Source organism: Schistocerca nitens, chromosome 1 (assembly GCF_023898315.1).
Source record: "Schistocerca nitens isolate TAMUIC-IGC-003100 chromosome 1, iqSchNite1.1, whole genome shotgun sequence".
Taxonomy (NCBI): domain Eukaryota; kingdom Metazoa; phylum Arthropoda; class Insecta; order Orthoptera; family Acrididae; genus Schistocerca; species Schistocerca nitens.
The window spans coordinates 1,294,876,400-1,294,895,503 of record NC_064614.1 but is presented as its reverse complement, the minus strand read 5'-3'; the positions used below and the strand labels follow the sequence as shown (position 1 = coordinate 1,294,895,503).

At 40.2% G+C, this 19,104-nt stretch overlaps 1 protein-coding gene across 1 annotated transcript in view; it reads right to left on the bottom strand.

The window, feature by feature from the left end:
• Positions 1-593: 593 nt before the first annotated feature.
• LOC126234228 (zinc finger protein AEBP2-like) overlaps positions 594-19,104 on the bottom strand; it is a 115,950-nt gene continuing 97,439 nt past the window's right edge. The window contains exons 5-6 of the mRNA XM_049942920.1: positions 14,119-14,198; positions 594-656 (exon numbers count right to left, since the gene is read on the bottom strand). Coding sequence (XP_049798877.1) covers positions 594-656; positions 14,119-14,198 — 143 coding nt within the window. The remainder of the gene's footprint in view (positions 657-14,118; positions 14,199-19,104) is intronic.

The window sequence follows — 19,104 nt, the reverse complement described above, 5'->3', positions numbered from 1 at the left end:
ATTTCTTAGTCCAGGTTCCCAAGCCTGTAATTTGGTTTCTTACTGGATGTTCCAAAGCCTTCAGTTGGTGTCTGCCTGTTTCCAAAGTCAATGATTAAACATCGTCTGCTATGTTCTCAAACCTAAACTTGGTATCTCTTATGGTTCCCTCACTAATGTCCATTATTAGTAATATTTCTTCCCATTTTGTTACATTTACAAGCTACTTCCTTCAGTAAAGTTTTTGGAAACTGAAACTGCTGGCCAGACAATGTAACAAAGAGCGGGAAGTTTGCAAATCAGGTGTTGCTCCGGAATCCAACGTATGTATTACATTTCCGGCCAATAAAATAAATGAGAAGGACCTGGTGGATGGATAAATTTTATCAGTGCATCATTTTCTTCAACTGAAACTTCAGTAACACTGCCAATCCACCATTCATTGCCACAAATACAGGCAATGTATCGACCAAGGGAAAGCTCGGGTAGTTTCAAATACACAATAGTGGTATCAGAAATTCTGGCAAGTAGATATAATGTATCATTAGAAATTTTGCAGACACAAATTGAATTTGAGTTAACTGGCACTTGTTAGTTATGCTCTCTAGTACCAGCTACTGTGCTGCTTTCTCACCATCTTTCTGCTTGAAACTTTCTGCTCTCTTCAGTTTCGGTTTCTGTGGCAAAAATATATTTAATTCTATTTATATTTTGATCAAAAAAGTCAAAGAGATCCTAAGGGGTTAAAATTTGGTTAGATGAAGGTCTTTGGAAGTTTTCCCATGCAGCCAACCATTTAGTTGTGCCACCAACTCCATCACAGGGAGATTTTCCATTTCCAAATTCCAGATTTCTGAAGAAGTTCCATTCAGTCTCAATATTGTAATTACTTTTATAGTAGCATAGATTCACAGAGTTAATGTAGCTTTTATATTGTGGTGCTGAGCCACCACTGAAATTAGGTAACATTTGTTTGAGACACCAAAAATTCACTATTCAACACATGTAGCACACTATCATGATGCACTTTATCAGAAACCAAGCAACAGTTAACTTGCAAAGTGCCCATGTTATTGACATCATAAGAAACAAATGGATGTACTGTGCCTGTGAATTATCCAAACGGTAGCCCTGGGCAGCATCTTTGGCTACAAATGAATCTTTTTTTGGCAAAGTTCTTCAGAACCATAAAATTTGTTTCTTTTCAGTCATCTTCAATGACTTTGTTTATGAATTCTGAAGTTTTGCAACAAAATGATAGCCTGTCAGCTTACAAATCATGCCTGTGAGTTTTTCAATAATGTTCTCCCTGCTGAGACTTTAGTTTCTAGTGCTTCACAGAAGTGTGACTCCACTGTTTGAATTCAATTAATTCCTGTGCAACCCAGTAAGTAAAGTTTAACTACATCTTCACCAGGGCATCTTTTATGATGATGCAGAATATAGTTCCTGGCACACAGATCAAACACTACACTTCTTTAGCATTTTGTAGTCATCCTTCATATTAGCACTTTGCAGCACGAGTTTAACATTTTGATGTACAGTGCACGCACAAATGGAATGCATGCCCGAAACACCAACAGTTGCACCCCACTTTGACTCAAGATCTAAGAATTTGGAGAAACTCATTTCAGCTCCATATTTATTGTTATTATGGCAGACAAATGGAGCACACACACCTGCGGAGGACAACATCACACCAGTATGACAGCAGGAGTTGCAGTTTCTGCATGGAGACTCAACTGGGCTACTTTAAAATGTGACAGTGGCCAAAAGGATTCCATGATGGTGGACTACATTAAGACAGCATAAGATGGAGGGATACATAAATGAAACAACCATTGTCCAGTTTTGAATGGACAATAGATTAGTACAAATGTAGGAGGATGGCCGATCCAGCCCCGAGGGAGTAACACTTAGAATACGCACATTGTGAAAAGGTCTTTGCATGAAACATAGAACAGTTATCACCATCATACCTTAACTGAAGATCTGGAGGGGAAAAATTCTGCTCATACGTAAAATCTCTAAGTGGATGCTTCCATTCAGTCACTTGTACACCAGTTTTGTTTGACAGAAGAAGACAGCAAAAGGAAGCTGAAAGTTTTAAATGCTGCATTTAAGAAATCATTTACACAGGACAATATTAGCAAATGTACTATCATTTGACCACTGTACGGAATCCTATATGGATGACAGTAATAAGCATCCCTGGCATAGAGAAACATCTGAAAGAATTGGAAACAAATAACTCACAAAGTTCAGATGGAATCCCTCTTCGGTTTTATCAAGAGTACTCAGTGTCATTGGCCCCTTACTCAGTCTACATTTATCACAAATCTTTTGACTAGAGAAAAGTGCCCAGTGACAGCAAAGAGGCAGAGGTGACTCCTGTATATAACAAGGGTAAAATAACAGATCCACAAAATTATAGAACAATATCCTTAACATCAGTTGCTGCAAAACTCTAGAGCATATTCTGTGTTCGCATATAATAAATTTCCTAGAGACTGGAAAGTTCATATTCGCCAATCAGCTTGGGTTCAAAAAGCATTCCTCATGCAAAACTGAGCATGCCCTTTCCTCACATGACATACTGCAAACTATGGATGAAGACTAACAGGCAGACTCCATATTTCTACATTTCCGAAAAGTATTTGATGTGGACCCCACTGAAGACTTAACAAAGGTATGTGAATATGGAATAGGCTTTCAGATATATGAGTAGCTCAAAGGTTTCTTAAGTACTAGAACTGAGTAAAATTTTCTCGATGGCAAGTCCTGATTGGAGACTGTGGTAATGTAGGGGTGCTGCAGGGGAGAGTGATAGGACTGTTGCTATTTTCTGTATACACCAATGATCCAGCAGACAGGGTTGGAAGCAATCTGTGGTTGTTCACTGATGATGCTGTGATGTACAGGAAGGTGTCAAAGATAGTTGGTGTGCTGAATAGCAGCTGGCTCCCAATGTTGAAAAATGTAAGTTAATGCAGTTGAGAAGGAAAAACAAGCCCATAATGTTCAGATACAACTTTAGTAGTGCTGCGTTTGACATAGTCACATCACCTGAATATCTGGGCATATTGTTGTGAACCAGTACGAAATGGAACGAGCATGTAAGGACTGTGGGAGGGAAGACGAATGGTCGACTTCAGTTTATTGGGAGGATTTTAGAAAATCATAGTTCATTTGTAAAGGAGACTGATATAGAATGGTAGTGTGTCCTATTATTGAGTACTGCTTGAGTGTTTGGGATATGCACCAGGCTGGACTGAAAGGAGACATTGAAGCAATTCAGATGGGCATTGCTAGATTTGTTACTGATGGGTGCAATCAGCGTGCAAGTGTTACAGATCTGCTTTTGGAGGTCTAGTGAGAATACCTGTGTGGAAGAAGCCATTAATTTTGAAGAACACTACTATGAAAGTTTCAAGAATGAGCATCTGAAGCTGACTCCAGAATGATCCTACTGCTGCCAAAATACATTTCATATCAGGTCTACAAAGATAAGGTAAAAGAAATCAGGTTTCATATGGAGACACATAGACAGTCATCCCCCCCCCCCCTCCCCCCACCCGCCATCCCCTAAAACACACACACACACACACACACACACACACACACACACACACACACACACACACACACACACACACACACACACACACACACACAAAGGGAACAACTAGTTGTGGTACAGTGTACCATGTACCATGTGCCATGCACCTTGCAGTGGCTTACAGGGTACATATGTAGATGTAGAAAGAGGATATGGCATGCAATCCGGTAAGAAATGTGGCAGGAGCATGAAAGTTTTTGATCTGGCAAGAGCCCCACAAATCTTATAGTTTCAGTGAACTGAAGAGCAACAGGTCCAAAATCTAAATACTAAGAAAGAAACCAATTGCACTGCTAGAAATTCATACAAATGGTTTTGTCCATGGAAAAGCTAAAGCCACTGTTTATGCTCCCATGAGTATAGATGATTGAGACATCACTGAAGACGATACTTATGGAGGAAAGTTTGTGAAGAATTGCAATAGAGACCAAAGTTGTCAATGAAAAGAAAACAGGAGAGGTCTGGCAGGAGACAGGCTATATTAGGGTTACTGGCTATAGCAAAGGAGATGACACTCATGATGGAGCATTGAGGCACCCTGTTCTCCTGGATGAATGTGACTAAAAAGCCTGAAACCACACATACCTTGAAAACTGTCTGTCTGGCAGGTATCATATGCTTTCTCCAAATCAAAAAAACATGGCCACCATCTAGTATTTCTTAAGAAAACCGTACATGATATTGGTTGACAAAGTGAACAAATGGTCAACTGCAGAAAGGAATGCTCGTATGGGAGATTTGATCCACCATAGCCACATATCATACATTCCATCACCTGGCAAACATAGATAGTGAGGGGCAATAGAGCAGTAGATGGAGGGAAAGTGTTTGTCCTTACCAGGCTTGAGAGTGACTTCATGCCAGCATCTGGGAATCATGCTAACTGCTCAAATACGATTGTATGTTTGAAGGAGAAAGTGCTTGCCTGGGAGAGAAAGGTGTTAACATCATCCAGCTCTGGGGCAGAAGATCTGGATGAAGTGAGAGCATGGTCTAGCTCCCTCATAATAAAGGTAGCATTGCAGCATTCATGATTCTGAGAAGAGAAGGATAGCACCCTAGCCTCCTCCACTCGTTTCTAAGGGTGGAAGGTTTTATGCTAGTTGGTGGAGCTCAAATAGTGTATGGAGATAGGTACAGGGTCCACAGTGACCACCTGCTACGATCAGGCCAGAAATCTGGTAATGGACCTCAGTCTCAGAGAGGGAGGTTGCTCCACACTATGGAACAGGGAGTGGAACTGTTAAAAGAACTAGTAAATGAAACTCTGATAACTTTTTTGCTCTCCTGAAGAGTGTGGCAACACTGTGGCTGTAACTGTTTATAACAAATACAGTTTGCCATCATAGAATGAGCATTAAATACACAGAGCATGTTGGCATGGTCAAATTGCATTGCAGCATGCCTCAGTCCCCCAAAGGACCAAGACATGGTGGGGTAAAGATGAAGTGTTAGCTATGGAACATTCTGTTAATTGTAACGTTCATGAGGTACTTCATATAGTAATTGCAACTGGGGAAATGTTGCTCGTTTAAGGATTCCAGGAAGGAATAAGGACTCCAGTCAGCCTTAGAATGTGTTCAATTTGGTTTAAACACAAGTGGGATAGGAGACAGCAAATGGATAGAGCATGGAAAATGGTCGCTCCACTACTTGTCAGAGAGAATGGACCACTTGAAATGATGGACAAGCTGGACTGTGCAGAATGAGAGGTCCAAATCGACTAGGTGAGAGTGGAGGCTGAAAAGAATGTGGGCACACCTGTGTTAAGGCAGATGAGGTTGCGTTGATTGAGAAGGTACACACCTCTTACAGGTTCTGAAGAGCCCCAAAGGAGATGGTGTGCAATAAAATTACTGAGCAGCAGAAACGTGCAAGGAAACTGATCAAGAATCTGGAGGAAGCCTGATCTGATGGCACCAAATGATGGAGCAATGTTTCCAAATGCTTTGTCGGAATGATCAGCTGCTCTCACTACCTGTGATTTATGTTTGTGGGACTACCTGAAGGACAGGGTTTACATATGTGCTGATCTGAAGCACAGCATACTGAGAGAGGTAGCCAGAATATCTAAGAACATGCTTTGTTCTGCTGTGCAGAATACAATCCTGTGCTTATAGACTCTTCTGGACACTGAGGGGTGCCATACTGAGCCCCCTTTCATAGCAGTAATGGTACTGATCTGTAATGGTAGGATGTACCATAGCAACACATGAAGACTGTTTCAGTTGAGTTGATTCTACATGATTTCCTCTTCCCCATGTCCTTGACATTACTGCTGCCTAGTATGGTACTCTTACATGAATTAGATTCCATGTTATAATGTGTTAAATAGGAAATATTTAATTATATCCACCCGGAATGATTTTACAATGCCAAGAAAGTCCAAAATGCATCTCATTAAAATCAACACACACACTTTAATAATGGAAGTTGCCACACTACTATGGAAACTACAGCAGCAAAATACAGAAGTCACTATAGGCCGGTTGCAGTCTACAAAAATTGTGTCCCAGTGGTGGGTTTAAATACCAGAAAAAACTGCCCGTATGTGGTACGTCATTTACTAAAAGCAGCTATTCCTGTCAAGTTTGAAATAAAATGTCACTGACAAGGCATGATACACATCTCTAGTTTCTGCTGGTTAGGATATTTTTAGAGTCATTATTCATATGCTGTACTACAGGACTGTAAATTGTCAGCATTCTGCAGACACATTAGAGGGGACAGACTCCTCTTAACAACTTTCATTCACAGAAAACTATTTGGAGATTACTTCTCTTTATCTTCTATCAAATATATTTCATAACCATGTATTCATTTCTGGGCTTACTCAAATCCGTTTTCACATTTTTCTCAATCCTTCACATCCAATGAAACAAAAGTATCAGACAATCTTCAACTAAATGTATGTAATACTACTTTTTTTATGTACGACTTGCCACTAGTCGAGTCAAATCATTTCTTTGTATGGAAAATACATTACACAGAAGTGCTCAACCCGAGATCTTTTCGAAGACTGATGACCTTGAACAATAGTTTACAGTGCTTTTCAATGACATTTAAGTAGTGCATAGTGTTAGCTGTAACTTTAACATGTGTTTCATTTATGAGTGCACTAAAAGATGTGTTCAAAGCCACAATAGATTCTCATTTTTGGGAATGTTTAATTTTATCCTCACCAATCATATGTATAGATTTTTGTGTGGTTCCAAACTAGACAATGTTTAATACTTTTAATCATATATCTCATCACCTTCTTTACAACAATTGTATATCAGCTGCAAGCTGACTACGTTATGGTTCCAGCACTATGACTCCTTTCAGACAGTATGCCTACCCTCAGCCCAGGGGCATCTCTCCACCAGTGAGTACTTATAAATACCTCAAGGGAATCATACGTTGTGGGCACAATACAGTACAAACAGTTTATTTATATGCTAGTAGTTACAGGTGTGCCAAGCAGCACAGGTGTGCCAAGCAGCACAGGTTTCAGGAAACTGGTGGCACTGCTATCAAGGAAGCACATTCCTTCTGCATGTGATTTTGTAATGTACATACTTCTACCTGCTGGATACTTAAGGTAAAGTGTGAACTCCTGTTACAGCATTCAATTGTTTCCTCAGTTCCAGGCCAGGAACAGGCTATGCCTCATACCCATCAATCTTAACTACCTGGGACCAGCCCGGATGCTCCATTCTACACTGCATCACCACCACACTACTTCACAGTAAACCACACAGTGTGCTCCTGCACCCCGTCCCCCTGCCGTGCCCTGCCCTGTGGACATCTCACCTAATAGTGACTCAGGATGAGGCTTGCCTCAGAATTTATACTACTCTCAAATGATTATGAATGATCTTTCACTGGCTATCCAAACAAAACTTCATTGTGAAATTGTGCCATGAACAAGGCATTCTTAAATTCAACCTGGAAATTCTCATTCACTACCACATCTATCACCCACAACCAGTCTTAGTGATTATCCAATGTAATAAGCTTTTCACAAAAAAATTAAGATTCAGTAAAATATAACATAAAAGTTACTTGCTGGTTCATTTAGGAGCTATGCCATTCAAGTGTGTCTAATGAAGCTAAATTTTTACATCATTGTTTGCTATGATGACAAATGGTCTATTATATACCATTATATCTGTACATTGAATTCAACACATTTTGCAAGAACAGCATCCAGAACCAGTATGTAATGGTGAAATATTTTTGCTGCAGTGATGTCTTCTTGTTGCTAATTTTTTAAGCTGATTTTCCATTTTCTAATGTAGGTCTTAAGAGAAACAAGAAGTAATACCTATCATTTTACAAATACGTAGCTCATGTGCTTGTACTATACTATGTGTTCACACATGTGCATGTGCGTGTATGTTTACTCATTTCTCTATTCCAAAAATAGTATTACATGGCTGTTGATAAAGGAACACTGCTGCTACAAGTGCATGTTCTTCAGTAAGCGAAGGACTACTGAGTTAACTTCCAAAAGGTAGAGTGCCTCACATGTATACACTATAGTAATAGGCAATGATATTACACACAAAGAAGGTAGATTTGTAAAGTTCCAGATGCAAGACATCCAATGTGTGCCTTAACACTTGCATACCCACCATCAGGTCTACTTGTTCTGTTTCAGTGATGAACAAATGATAGTTTCCCTTTGTAGTCAAGTACTGGCAGTTATTGTAAGATCTCAGATATTGCCAAACACTGTAAAATCATACCTGTATTTTTATTATTAGTTTAGATGTAAACAGACAAATGGGTACAGTGGAATTCCATATCAACAAATCTTCTCCTTGCTGTAAGTAAGTGTTAGAAAAGTCACAATGTTCAGGAAAATTAGAAATATTTTCCTTCTTTTCCCATGTTTTGACCTGAGCATCCATAACTAATTGTTCAAACATATTCACTTTGGTATGGAAATTACATTTTTAATAGGTGGTATCTGTATTCATCATGCAACCCCAGCATCCTGTGAGACTCCTTTTGAAGAGAGATTAAGATTGTGATCAACTCTATTTTATTTTGGTCCTCACAGCATCACAGGTATTTGTGATCTTTTTGAACATTGAAGCTAATCAGCAAAATGGGCTGGACATAAGAAGAAAAACAACAAGCATTTCTTAATACACATCTGTATCTAAGGGGAAAAAGCAAATTAAAAATAAATAAAGAATGGTCATTATCAGATGTAGCATCCTTTAACTATACCTGATTCCTTCCAAATGGAGTTGTCCCCCTATCAGTACAGGGTACTAATCCTGGAGGAGGATTTCATATCTCTGAAACAAATTGGTTCTATATAAGTTATATGAAAAAAATAAGAAAACTTACAAAAATTACTTAGTATTATACAATGTCACATTCAAAACAATTTGCCAATCATTGCATCACTTCAAAAGTTTACCAACACCTGACAATGTTTATGCAGTACACCACAGATAACTCATCAGTGTAAAGACAATGTCTATTAATTTTGTTTCTCTACTCATTACCAAAAGTTGATGATCCTAACACATACCCTTCGTGCAAGCCAGAACTTATTTCCTTAAAAATGGTTCAAATTGCTCTGACCGCTATGGGACTTAACATCTGAGGTCATCAGTCCCACTGACAAAGAACTACTTAAAACTAACTATTGTGAATTGTGATTTATTAGTCTTATAACACACACTTACAAATCATGTGATTATGGTACAGGAAACTTGTCAAAAATTACAAACTTGAATCTAATATTAATTTTTAAAACTATATTTAGTCTATGTAGCAGTATCTATGTTTTCTTATTTTCCAGCATAGGTAAATTCTTTCTTGATAATGGACTTTTTTTTCACAACATAATGCTAATTTGTGGTTGGATTCTCCTCAAATTGTCAGTTCATCTTCCATGAATTCCTCTAATGAGTAGTATCATTTGTGTAAAAGAATATCATGTAACTTCTGTTTTAGTATTCCTAGTTCCATGTTTAGAATGTTTTTGCTTTTAAGTTTGTTGTAGACTTTCATGCCCTTATATAGTGGGGTCTGAGCATATAATTTAAATCTATGGGCAGGAAGCATAAAATATCTTTATTCCTTGTACTGTATGTATGATCAAATTGGTTTTTAATGAACAATTCTGGTTTGTTGTGTAAAAATATCATTAGCTCGTATATGTATATGGAGGGGACAGTCAAAATTTTTAGTGTCTGTAATAATGGACGACATGATTCCCTTTGCTGTGCAGTGTACATATTTCTGATAATTTTCTTCTGGAGCTTCAGTACATGAGATATATTATTGGAGCTCCCCCATAAATTAATGCCATATCTTATCATTGATTCAAAGTAACTTAGATATGCTACTTTGTGAGAGGACATGTTAGTAGCACTTGATAATACATGCATAGCATATGCAAAGCTACAAAGTGCTGCACAGGTACTCAATATGTGTGTTCCAGTTTAAATTACTATTGAGGTGTAGACCTAGAAATTTGGTGGAATGCACTTCTGTTAATTCTTCACTTTTATGATTTATACTAATTTCCTGGTATTTTAAACGTTTGGTTCTGAATTGAATCAAGTTTGTTTTTGATATGTTAAGCTTCAGACAATTTAAATGGAACCATGACTCTAGCCTGTCTAATGTACCAGTGACTATCAGGAATCATTTCTGTTTCTTCACTTTCTGTCAAGACAGATGTGTCATCAGCAAACAGAATGAATGGTCAATTTACGTTTAATGGTAAGTCGTTGACATACAATAGAGAGAGAATTGGACCGAGGATCGAACCTTGCAGGTCACCCTGTGTTATTGTTTTACAGTCTGAATGGTAGTTTACACCATATGAAGAGATGATTGTTCTTTGTTTTCTATTAGATAAGTAAGAAGTAAGCCAATGAAGTACTGCACCCTTAATCCCATATTTTTCTTCAAATGGTTCAAATGGCTCTGAGCACTATAGGATTTAACATCTGTGGTCATCAGTCCCCTAGAACTTAGAACTACTTAAACCTAACTAACCTAAGGACATCACACACATCCATGCCCGAGGCAGGATTCGAACCTGCGACCGTAGCAGTCGCGCGGTTCCGGACTGAGCGCCTTAACCGCGAGACCACCGCGGCCGGCATACTTTTCTTGTTTGTGGATTAGCAAGGAGTGATTTACAGAATCAAATGCCTTTCTCAGGTCACAGAAAATTTTGACTACCTTAAGGTTTTCGTCTAGAGCTGTGCTAATTTTTTCTATGTAATTATTTATGGCATCTGTTGTATTTTTCCCTTGCTCAAAGCCAAACTGATTGCACAGAATAATCCCCTGTGATGCAATAAAGTTTTGGATTTGGATAGCAGCTACTTACATCACACACATCCCTACCTGAGGCAGGATTCAAACCTGTGACCATAGCAGCAGCACAGTTCCAGACTGAAGCACCTAGAACCGCTTGGCTACAATGGCCAGCACTTATTTCCTTATCTACTGCCATTTTTGCATTGGGGCACAAAAATGACTGAGGTCATAAACACCCATGTCACAACTTTCATACAACAATATGCAAAAGAAGTTAAAAGTGACTATATGCTAAGCCCAATCAATGGAAGGAAAGACCTAAAAAGAAGAACTTCCCATTTTAGGAAGGTCCATAAAATACACCATAGAGAAAGCAGAGGTCCCTAACCCAAAATTTAACGTCCTTTGCAGTATTGCTGTGACTGGAGCACTAAAACATGATCAACAGCCTTTGAATTGTTTACTAAAATGACCAATAACACAGATGACAAATGTGCACTGAAATGTAAGCTCTTCAAAAAATGGCATTGGGTCAAGAAATGTCAAACCATCAAAGGTTGATGACAATAAGCATGAAGTGGTAGGGGATCACTAGTTAAATGGTGATGGCTAAAGAGACAGTGCCCAATATACAAGCTAGCTAAAATAATGTCTTTGAGATGAGAGGGCCAAAAGGAGGTCACAGAAACTATTGGGAGCTATTTAATTTCCCAGAGCTTGTTTCCCATGAAGCAAAGACCAGAGGTGATGCCCAAGTGACACCACTTTCTGACAGACAGCAACACAGAGATCATCGAAAGGAATGGCAGATCTGGGAGGACTGCAGTCTTGGCAGCAGAATCAGCAAGCTCATTTCTCATTCAACTGTCATGACTGGGGTCTCTCATGCAAATCACAGTGCCTCCCTCAACAGTGAGCAAGTTTAAACTTTAAAGGACTCATTGCACTATGGCATGGACCATGTGCAGCACAATGAGGCTCTGAATGGTACTGAGAGAATTGGAGCTTATGATACAATTAAATAGCCCGTGTCACCGGATGTACTAAGTGGCCTAACAGAGGGTAAAGAGCCCTGCAGTAAAAATTGAGCAGTGTTATGGAAGCTGACCGAAAATGGTCAGTGCCAATGAATAAGGCACACCCAGCACCATGATCATGCTTAGAGCCATCACTGTACAAGAAGGTACTATTGATAAGTTGCATGCAAAGAATGAGAAACATGCAGCAGTACATTGATTCCGGACTAGTGTCCTTGGTAAGCAAATTAAGCCTGAGATATACACGGGCTGCCACATGAAGACAAGGTGGTGAGGGCATCATGCCCATTGGGAAAACTGCAGGTATCAAGAAGCTAAGCTGCCAGAACAGTAGACAAAAGCGAACTCCAAGATATAACAGTGATGAAGATCACACCCCGCACTGGTGGTTGAGGGATCAATCAAAAAACGTAACACAGGATGTGTGGCAGGGCCTGGCAGACAAACAGCATGAGTATCCCCTGAGGAAGACATTAGGCCTGTATGACAGTGGTTGTTCACCAGCTTCTGCAAAGAGACTCTCAACTGGGCTCAGGTAAAGGTTGCCATTGGCCACGGTGGACTGTTGAACGACCATCTAAGATGGAGGGATATGCAGATGAATAAATGAAACACCCATAGCCTAGTTGCAAACAGATAAGGGATGAGTATAAATGGGGTAGGGCTGTCAGATCCACTCCCCTGAAAATACCACTTATGACCCATAGGACAATGGGGGGACCAGGTACACCATGTGGCCAGGTAAGACATGTGGGAAGACCAAGAAAGTTCCCTAGCAAGCACGAGTCCAAGGAATTTAATAGTTTCAGTGAACCAAAGAGCAACACCTTTTGTGCTTGAAATGGGAAGAAAAATATTATGTATAGATGTTGTCATCACACCATAAGATGACTGCTTTGCATGTCAGTGTAAAATCCAAGAGAGGATATGTTGCGGTATTAAAGCCAGACATTGTACTAGACTACAACTTATCTGAAAGACATGTTGACAGAGGAGACAAGCTGATGAGTTACTATCCCTTCCAGCGAAAGACATAAAAATGTGGAAGAAAATCTTTTTCCACCATTTTACAGAGGGCAGTAGTGGATGCCAACATTATTTACAATATCAAACTATTAAAATATTAAAAATTTGCAGATATTGTCTGTAAATTAGCAAAGCAATTGGTTGAATAAGGAGGAGGGGAACTAAAAGACACACATTCAGCATCTGGAGTTGCAAGGGCAAATAAACTCACAGCACGTCATTTTCATGAGATACTGCCACCAACAGAAAAGAAAACAAACCCAGATAGAAGATGCAAAGTCTTTTGGGAACAAGGGAAAGCTGCAGGAAAGGTAATGACTAAAGAGACCAGACACTACTATAGCCCATGTAAAAGAGGAATTTGTATTATAGAGTGTTTTGAAATATTTCATATCTGAGTGAAGTTCTCTCTACTTCATAAAAATGAGAGAAAAGTACTTCACAACAAAACACTTTACCTATAAATGAATTACTTAGTATTTCCTGCTGACAAATGATTTTAAATCAATAGCTGATTATTTCCTATGGCTCATGAAAATTTTGTCCACCTCTCAGAAAAATATAAATGCTGGAAAAAAAAAGGTATCTTAGACTAATATCTACAAATCCCTGTGTAATTTGTGCTAAACATAGGCCTATACATATCCATAAAGAGGAAGGATGGTAGGTTAAGCTGATATACTGCCTAAAGAGGTAAATGGATTAGTAAATTTAAAAAAAAATTATAGCAAATTTCCTCACGATATGGGTATCAACTGGCTTGCCAACCAATTAGTCTCCAATGTGTTAAAGGAAGCATATCTTCTAAATGAAGAGTCAGTATGTGGGTATTCATTGAGAAATGTTTTAGATTGTTCAGTAGAGAATTTAGACTTAAGGTAACATTTCAGTTACCAGTGCACAAGAAGTTGCAAAGGTTGTGGGGTCCGGAAACCAACTGGAGTGTGGGACATAATGAGAATGAAGTTGTGGTAAATAGGATATGTAGAAAGGAGTTTATTTGATTGAGAAAGTTGGAAGTGTGGAAGGCAGCACATAAAAGGAGGAAGTATTGTAATTGCTGAAACCCCTGGGCTGATGAAATTTGTGAGAACCCTGGAAAGAGGCCAGGAAGGAGTGTGGTGTTAATTATATGCTACAAAATCTAACTTTATTGCTACTGATGAAACTCACATTTGCAGTGCTGGGCTCAGGTGTGCTGCCTGAACTTTCCCTCTGTTCCAAGATTGGTGCAAGCTCCTCTTGAAGAGGTCCTGATTGACAGAAAACGAAATTTTGAGTTAATGTAACGAACATTTTATCTGCAAAAGTAAAACAACCAAATAAGAAATTAAGATTGTTTCAACATGAAATGAAAGAGAATGGAATCAATTATTTCAGTCTTTTCAAATCCATACTGATAAGTGAATGGCGAGCATCTAATCTACTTAATTATGCACAAGAATCAACATTACTAACAAAGTTCCACAAAGCCAGAACTTTACTCCAGTTGGAGGCTAGCTATCTGAAGACCTTCTGGGGCAAACATACATTTACCGTCAACATTTGAAATAATTACTGAACAAATTTTAAAATTTGAAATCCTGTAGTAATCTGCCGATTAAAACATACAACCTTATGTTACAGAGTTAACTCACTGTGGCAAGTTCTACAGTTACAAACTACGAGGAGGACTGTATATGCAGCCTCACTCACTGCAGGCATATACTCACACTATATTAATCCAGTCTTTTGCAAATAGAGAACTTAGTGACTAGCAAAAAGCTTCACCCACAATTTCAAACTATCATGAATTTTTCTCAGGAATACCCAACACAAAGTTATAGGAAAAATGTTTATCGGTTACAGCGTTTTTGCTGTTCATGCAGTAAAATTGCCACACAAAACACATACAATGTAACTCTCCTTTCTTTACATACAGATGAGTACATGCAGCCAGGAGAATGAGTGGCAAATGGGTGGGGTATTTATCAGCTGGATTCTTTGTAAAGGTCGGGAAGAAAAGCCAATGGTTATGGCAAGAGTATGGAGTAGGAGGCACAATAGGATTGAGGTGCAAGTGTAGCATCTGGCTGCTGCCTTAAAATCCAACCTTATGCCACACAACAGAGGGCTGCCTGTTGCTGCCATGTTAAGAGGACTGAAACCCAAACTTAGTGCAGATCATCTTGCCTGTGACAGCCACGGCATAGTTCCCAACAATGAGCCATGTGACACTGGGCAACTTTCCAGTATTCCTCCAATACTCAGCCTTTATAGGTCACTGTACAGTGGAGCACCACCCAATCTAAGTTCCAGACATGACATCAATTATCTGCTTTGGAGTGTCGTGACTTTATTCCTAGGAGTGCAGAACACAATATTGGTATTTCAAGTGCAGCCTATACTGATGGTGCCGACACCGGTGTTTGTCAGTTGTTACAAGACAGATAGCAGGAATGTAAGCTTCAACAATAGTTCTCATATTAGTGCCAATCTCTTAGTGGATCAGGACAATGTCTACCTTGCCTTCACTAGAGAGCTGTTTCATTTGCTGCATGTTATCACGTACAATGTGTGTTGCAATGATGTTCTATTCTTCTCAGTTACTCAGGAACATCTCTCTTCTTGTGCATTTTTCTTTACTTTTCAGTCTCTGAAAATTTATTACCAGTGTATTGTATTCCACCAGGTAGGCTACTTACCTGTGTTCATGTGCTTCCACACCAAGCTTGCATGGTTTTGCTCCATGTTTAAGAAACATTGCTTTGTTTCCTTTGGGTTGCAGATGACTATACACTTTTGCTCTCTCTTGTTCTGTGATTCTTTGCCTCATTCTTACCTGTTTTATCTTGTGCCTGTCTTGTGCCACTCCATCCCTTCATTCTGCTATCTTTCTGCCTGTGTCATTCCACCACATAATCCCTTCTTCAAGATGTCCTGGCCTGATTCCTGTATTTCTCTTCCAGGTCTGCACCCCCTGGATGGCACTGCCATCTCCTCCATGGGGATAACAGTTTTCAAAGTTTTTGCTGCTATTATAGTCACAACTTTTTCTCTGAGTACAGCACACAACATTGGAATCTAGGATATCACCAGTGCACCTTGCAGTGCTCAACTTGGACCTTCAGGAATGATTCTCATTAGTGACAACCTTACAACCTGTCGGGAGTATTTATATGTTGCTTTCATTATGAAGCTGTTTCACTTGCTGAGTATTATCATGTACTTTCCATGTTACAATAACGTTCTAATGATCATGGCTACCTGAGCACATTTCTCTTGTGCATGGACATCCCTAATTGGTGATACATAGGACCATGAGTGTAGGTGACAGGTTGGGCAAGGGAGGTCCTTGTTGGACTCCATATAGAAAGGTGTGGCAGGAAGACAAACACATTAGTCTGGGAACAGACTGTAGTGAAAGGCTGCCACCGTTGGATAAGCAGCTGCCAGCAGCAAGTCGTATACTCGTAGCTCACTTACTTGTGTCATAGTTTAATTCTTAATTTCTTTGCGTGTTTTTGGTTACTTGCATCGTTTAACTCATAAATTTTGGGAGTATTATAGTATTTGAGAGTTGTAGCATTGTGTTTTCATACTTTAATAGGGTAAAATCGCGTAGTCTCCTTCTGCCGCCGAGCAGTTTGTCAGCAATGCACAAGTTGCAGCATTACTGCATTTACTAGGCAATCTTGTATCTTGATAACCATTTAAATTTTGTGTCTAATTGTTTGTGCTCTCTGTAAATTAGTTCAGACATTCTTTGCACAACAGTATTTAGAATAGATAGGGACTGTGACTGCTATGTTCAGATGCAGGCTGAGTTGGCATCCCTTCGCTCCCAGCTTCAGGCAGTGTTGGCTTTGGTCTCACAGCTTGAGGCTGTAGCCAACGGGCATCACTGTGGGGGTCCAGATGGGGATTTGTCGGGTAAGCTCGTCCCACGCATCCCCCGATCTGACTACGGCTATGGCTGCCTGGGATACTGCCCACATTGAGGCTGACCCCTCACCCGTGGTAGAGTGGGAGGTCGCCTCAAGGTGTGGCGGGGGGGGGGGGGGGGGGGGGGTAAAGACATTCCAGAGGACTGAACGGAAGGCCTCTCCAGTTTGTCTGATGAACCGCTTTCAGGCTCTGTCTCTGGCAGATACTGATCTTCAGCCAGACATAGCTGCTTGTCCTGTTCCAGAGGTTGCCCCTCAGTCTGCAAGATCCAGGCAGTCGCAGAGGGTGGGCTTACTGGTAGTTGGGAGCTCCAACATCAGGCGCGTAATGGGGCCCCTTAGGGATATGGCAGCAAGAGAGGGGAAGAAAACCAATGTGCACTCTATGTGCATACCGGGGGGAGTCATTCCAGATGTGGAAAGGGACCTTCCGGATGCCATGAAGGGTGCAGGGTGCACCCATCTGCAGGTGGACACACATGTCTGCACCAATGATGTATGTCGCTATGGATGGGAGGAAATCCTCTTTGGCTTCCGGCGGCTATCTGATTTGGCGAAAACTGCCAGTCTCGCTAGCAGGATGAAAGCTGAGCTCACCATCTCCAGCATCATCAACAGGACTGACTGCGGACCATTCGTACAGAGCCGACTGGAGGGTCTGAATCAGAGGCTGAGACGGTTTTGCGACCATGTGGGCTGCAGATTCCTCGACTTGCGCCATAAGGTGGTGGGGTTTCGGGTTCCGCTGGATAGGTCAGGAGTCCACTACACTCAGCAGTCAGCTACACGGGTAGCACGGGTTGTGTGGTGTGAACTGGGCGGGTTTTTAGGTTAGTTGGCTTTGGGCAAGTACAGAAAGGGCAAAAGCCTCAAAGGACATGTGGAGACCAAGCAGCAATCGGTATTGTAATTGTAAACTGTCGAAGCTGCATTGGTAAAGTACTGGAACTTCAAGCACTGATAGAAAGCACTGAAGCTGAAATCATTATAGGTACTCGCTGAAGCCAGAGATGTATTTTGCCGAAATTTTTACAAAGGCACAGATGGTGTTTAGAAAGGATAGATTACATGCAACCAGTGGTGGCATGCTTGTCGCTGTTAGTAGTAGTTTATCCTGTAGTGAACTAGAATTCGATAGATCATGTGAATTATTATGGGTGGAGGTTACACTCAACAACTGAGCTAGGTTAATAATTTGTTCCTTTTACTGACCTCCCGACTCAGCAGCATTAGTGGCAGAACAACTGAGAGAAAATCTGGAATACATTTCACAAACATATTCTCAGCATGTTATAGTCTTAGGTGGAGATTTCAATTTACCATATACAGATTGGGACACTCAGATGTTTAGGACAGAGCATTGAGTGACATTATACTTAGTGCACTATCCGAAAATTACCTCGAGCAATTAAACAGAGAACCAACTCATGAAGATAACATCTTGGACCTACTGATAACAAATAGACCCAAACTTTTCCACTCTGTAAGTGCAGAACAGGGAATCAGTGATCATAAAGCTGTTGCAGCATCCCTGAATACGGAAGTAAATAGGAATATAAAAAAAGGGAGGAAGGTTTATCTGCTTAGCAAGAGTAATAGAACTCAGTTTTCGGACTACCAAACAGATGAAAATGAAAATGTCTTTTGCAACACTTACAATGTTGAGTGTTTATGGAATAAGTTCAAGGCAATCGTAAAATGCATTTTAGACAGGTAAGTGCCGAGTAAAACTGTGAGGGATGGGAAAAACCCACCGTGGTTCAACAACAAAGTTAGGAAACTACTGCTAAAGCAAAGAGAGCTTCACTGCAAGTTTAAACGCAGCCAAAACCTGTCAGACAAACAGAAACTAAACGATGTCAGAGTTAGCTTAAGGAGGGCTATGCATGAAGCATTCCGTGAATTCGAAAGTAAAATTCTATGTACCGACTTTACAGAAAATCCTGGAAAGTTTTGGTCTAATGTTAAATCGGTAAGTGGTTCGAAACAGCATATCCAGACACACTGGGATGGTGATGGCACTGAAACAGATGATGACACGTGTAAAGCTGAAATACTAAACACCTTTTTCCAAAGCTGTTTCACAGAGGAAGACACATTGCAGTTCCTTCACTAAATCCTTGCACAAACGAAAAATTGGCTGACATCGAAAATAAGTGTCCCATTAAAAAAGAAAAGCAACTGAAATCACTCAACAGAGTAAAGTCCACTGGACGTGATGGGATACCAATTT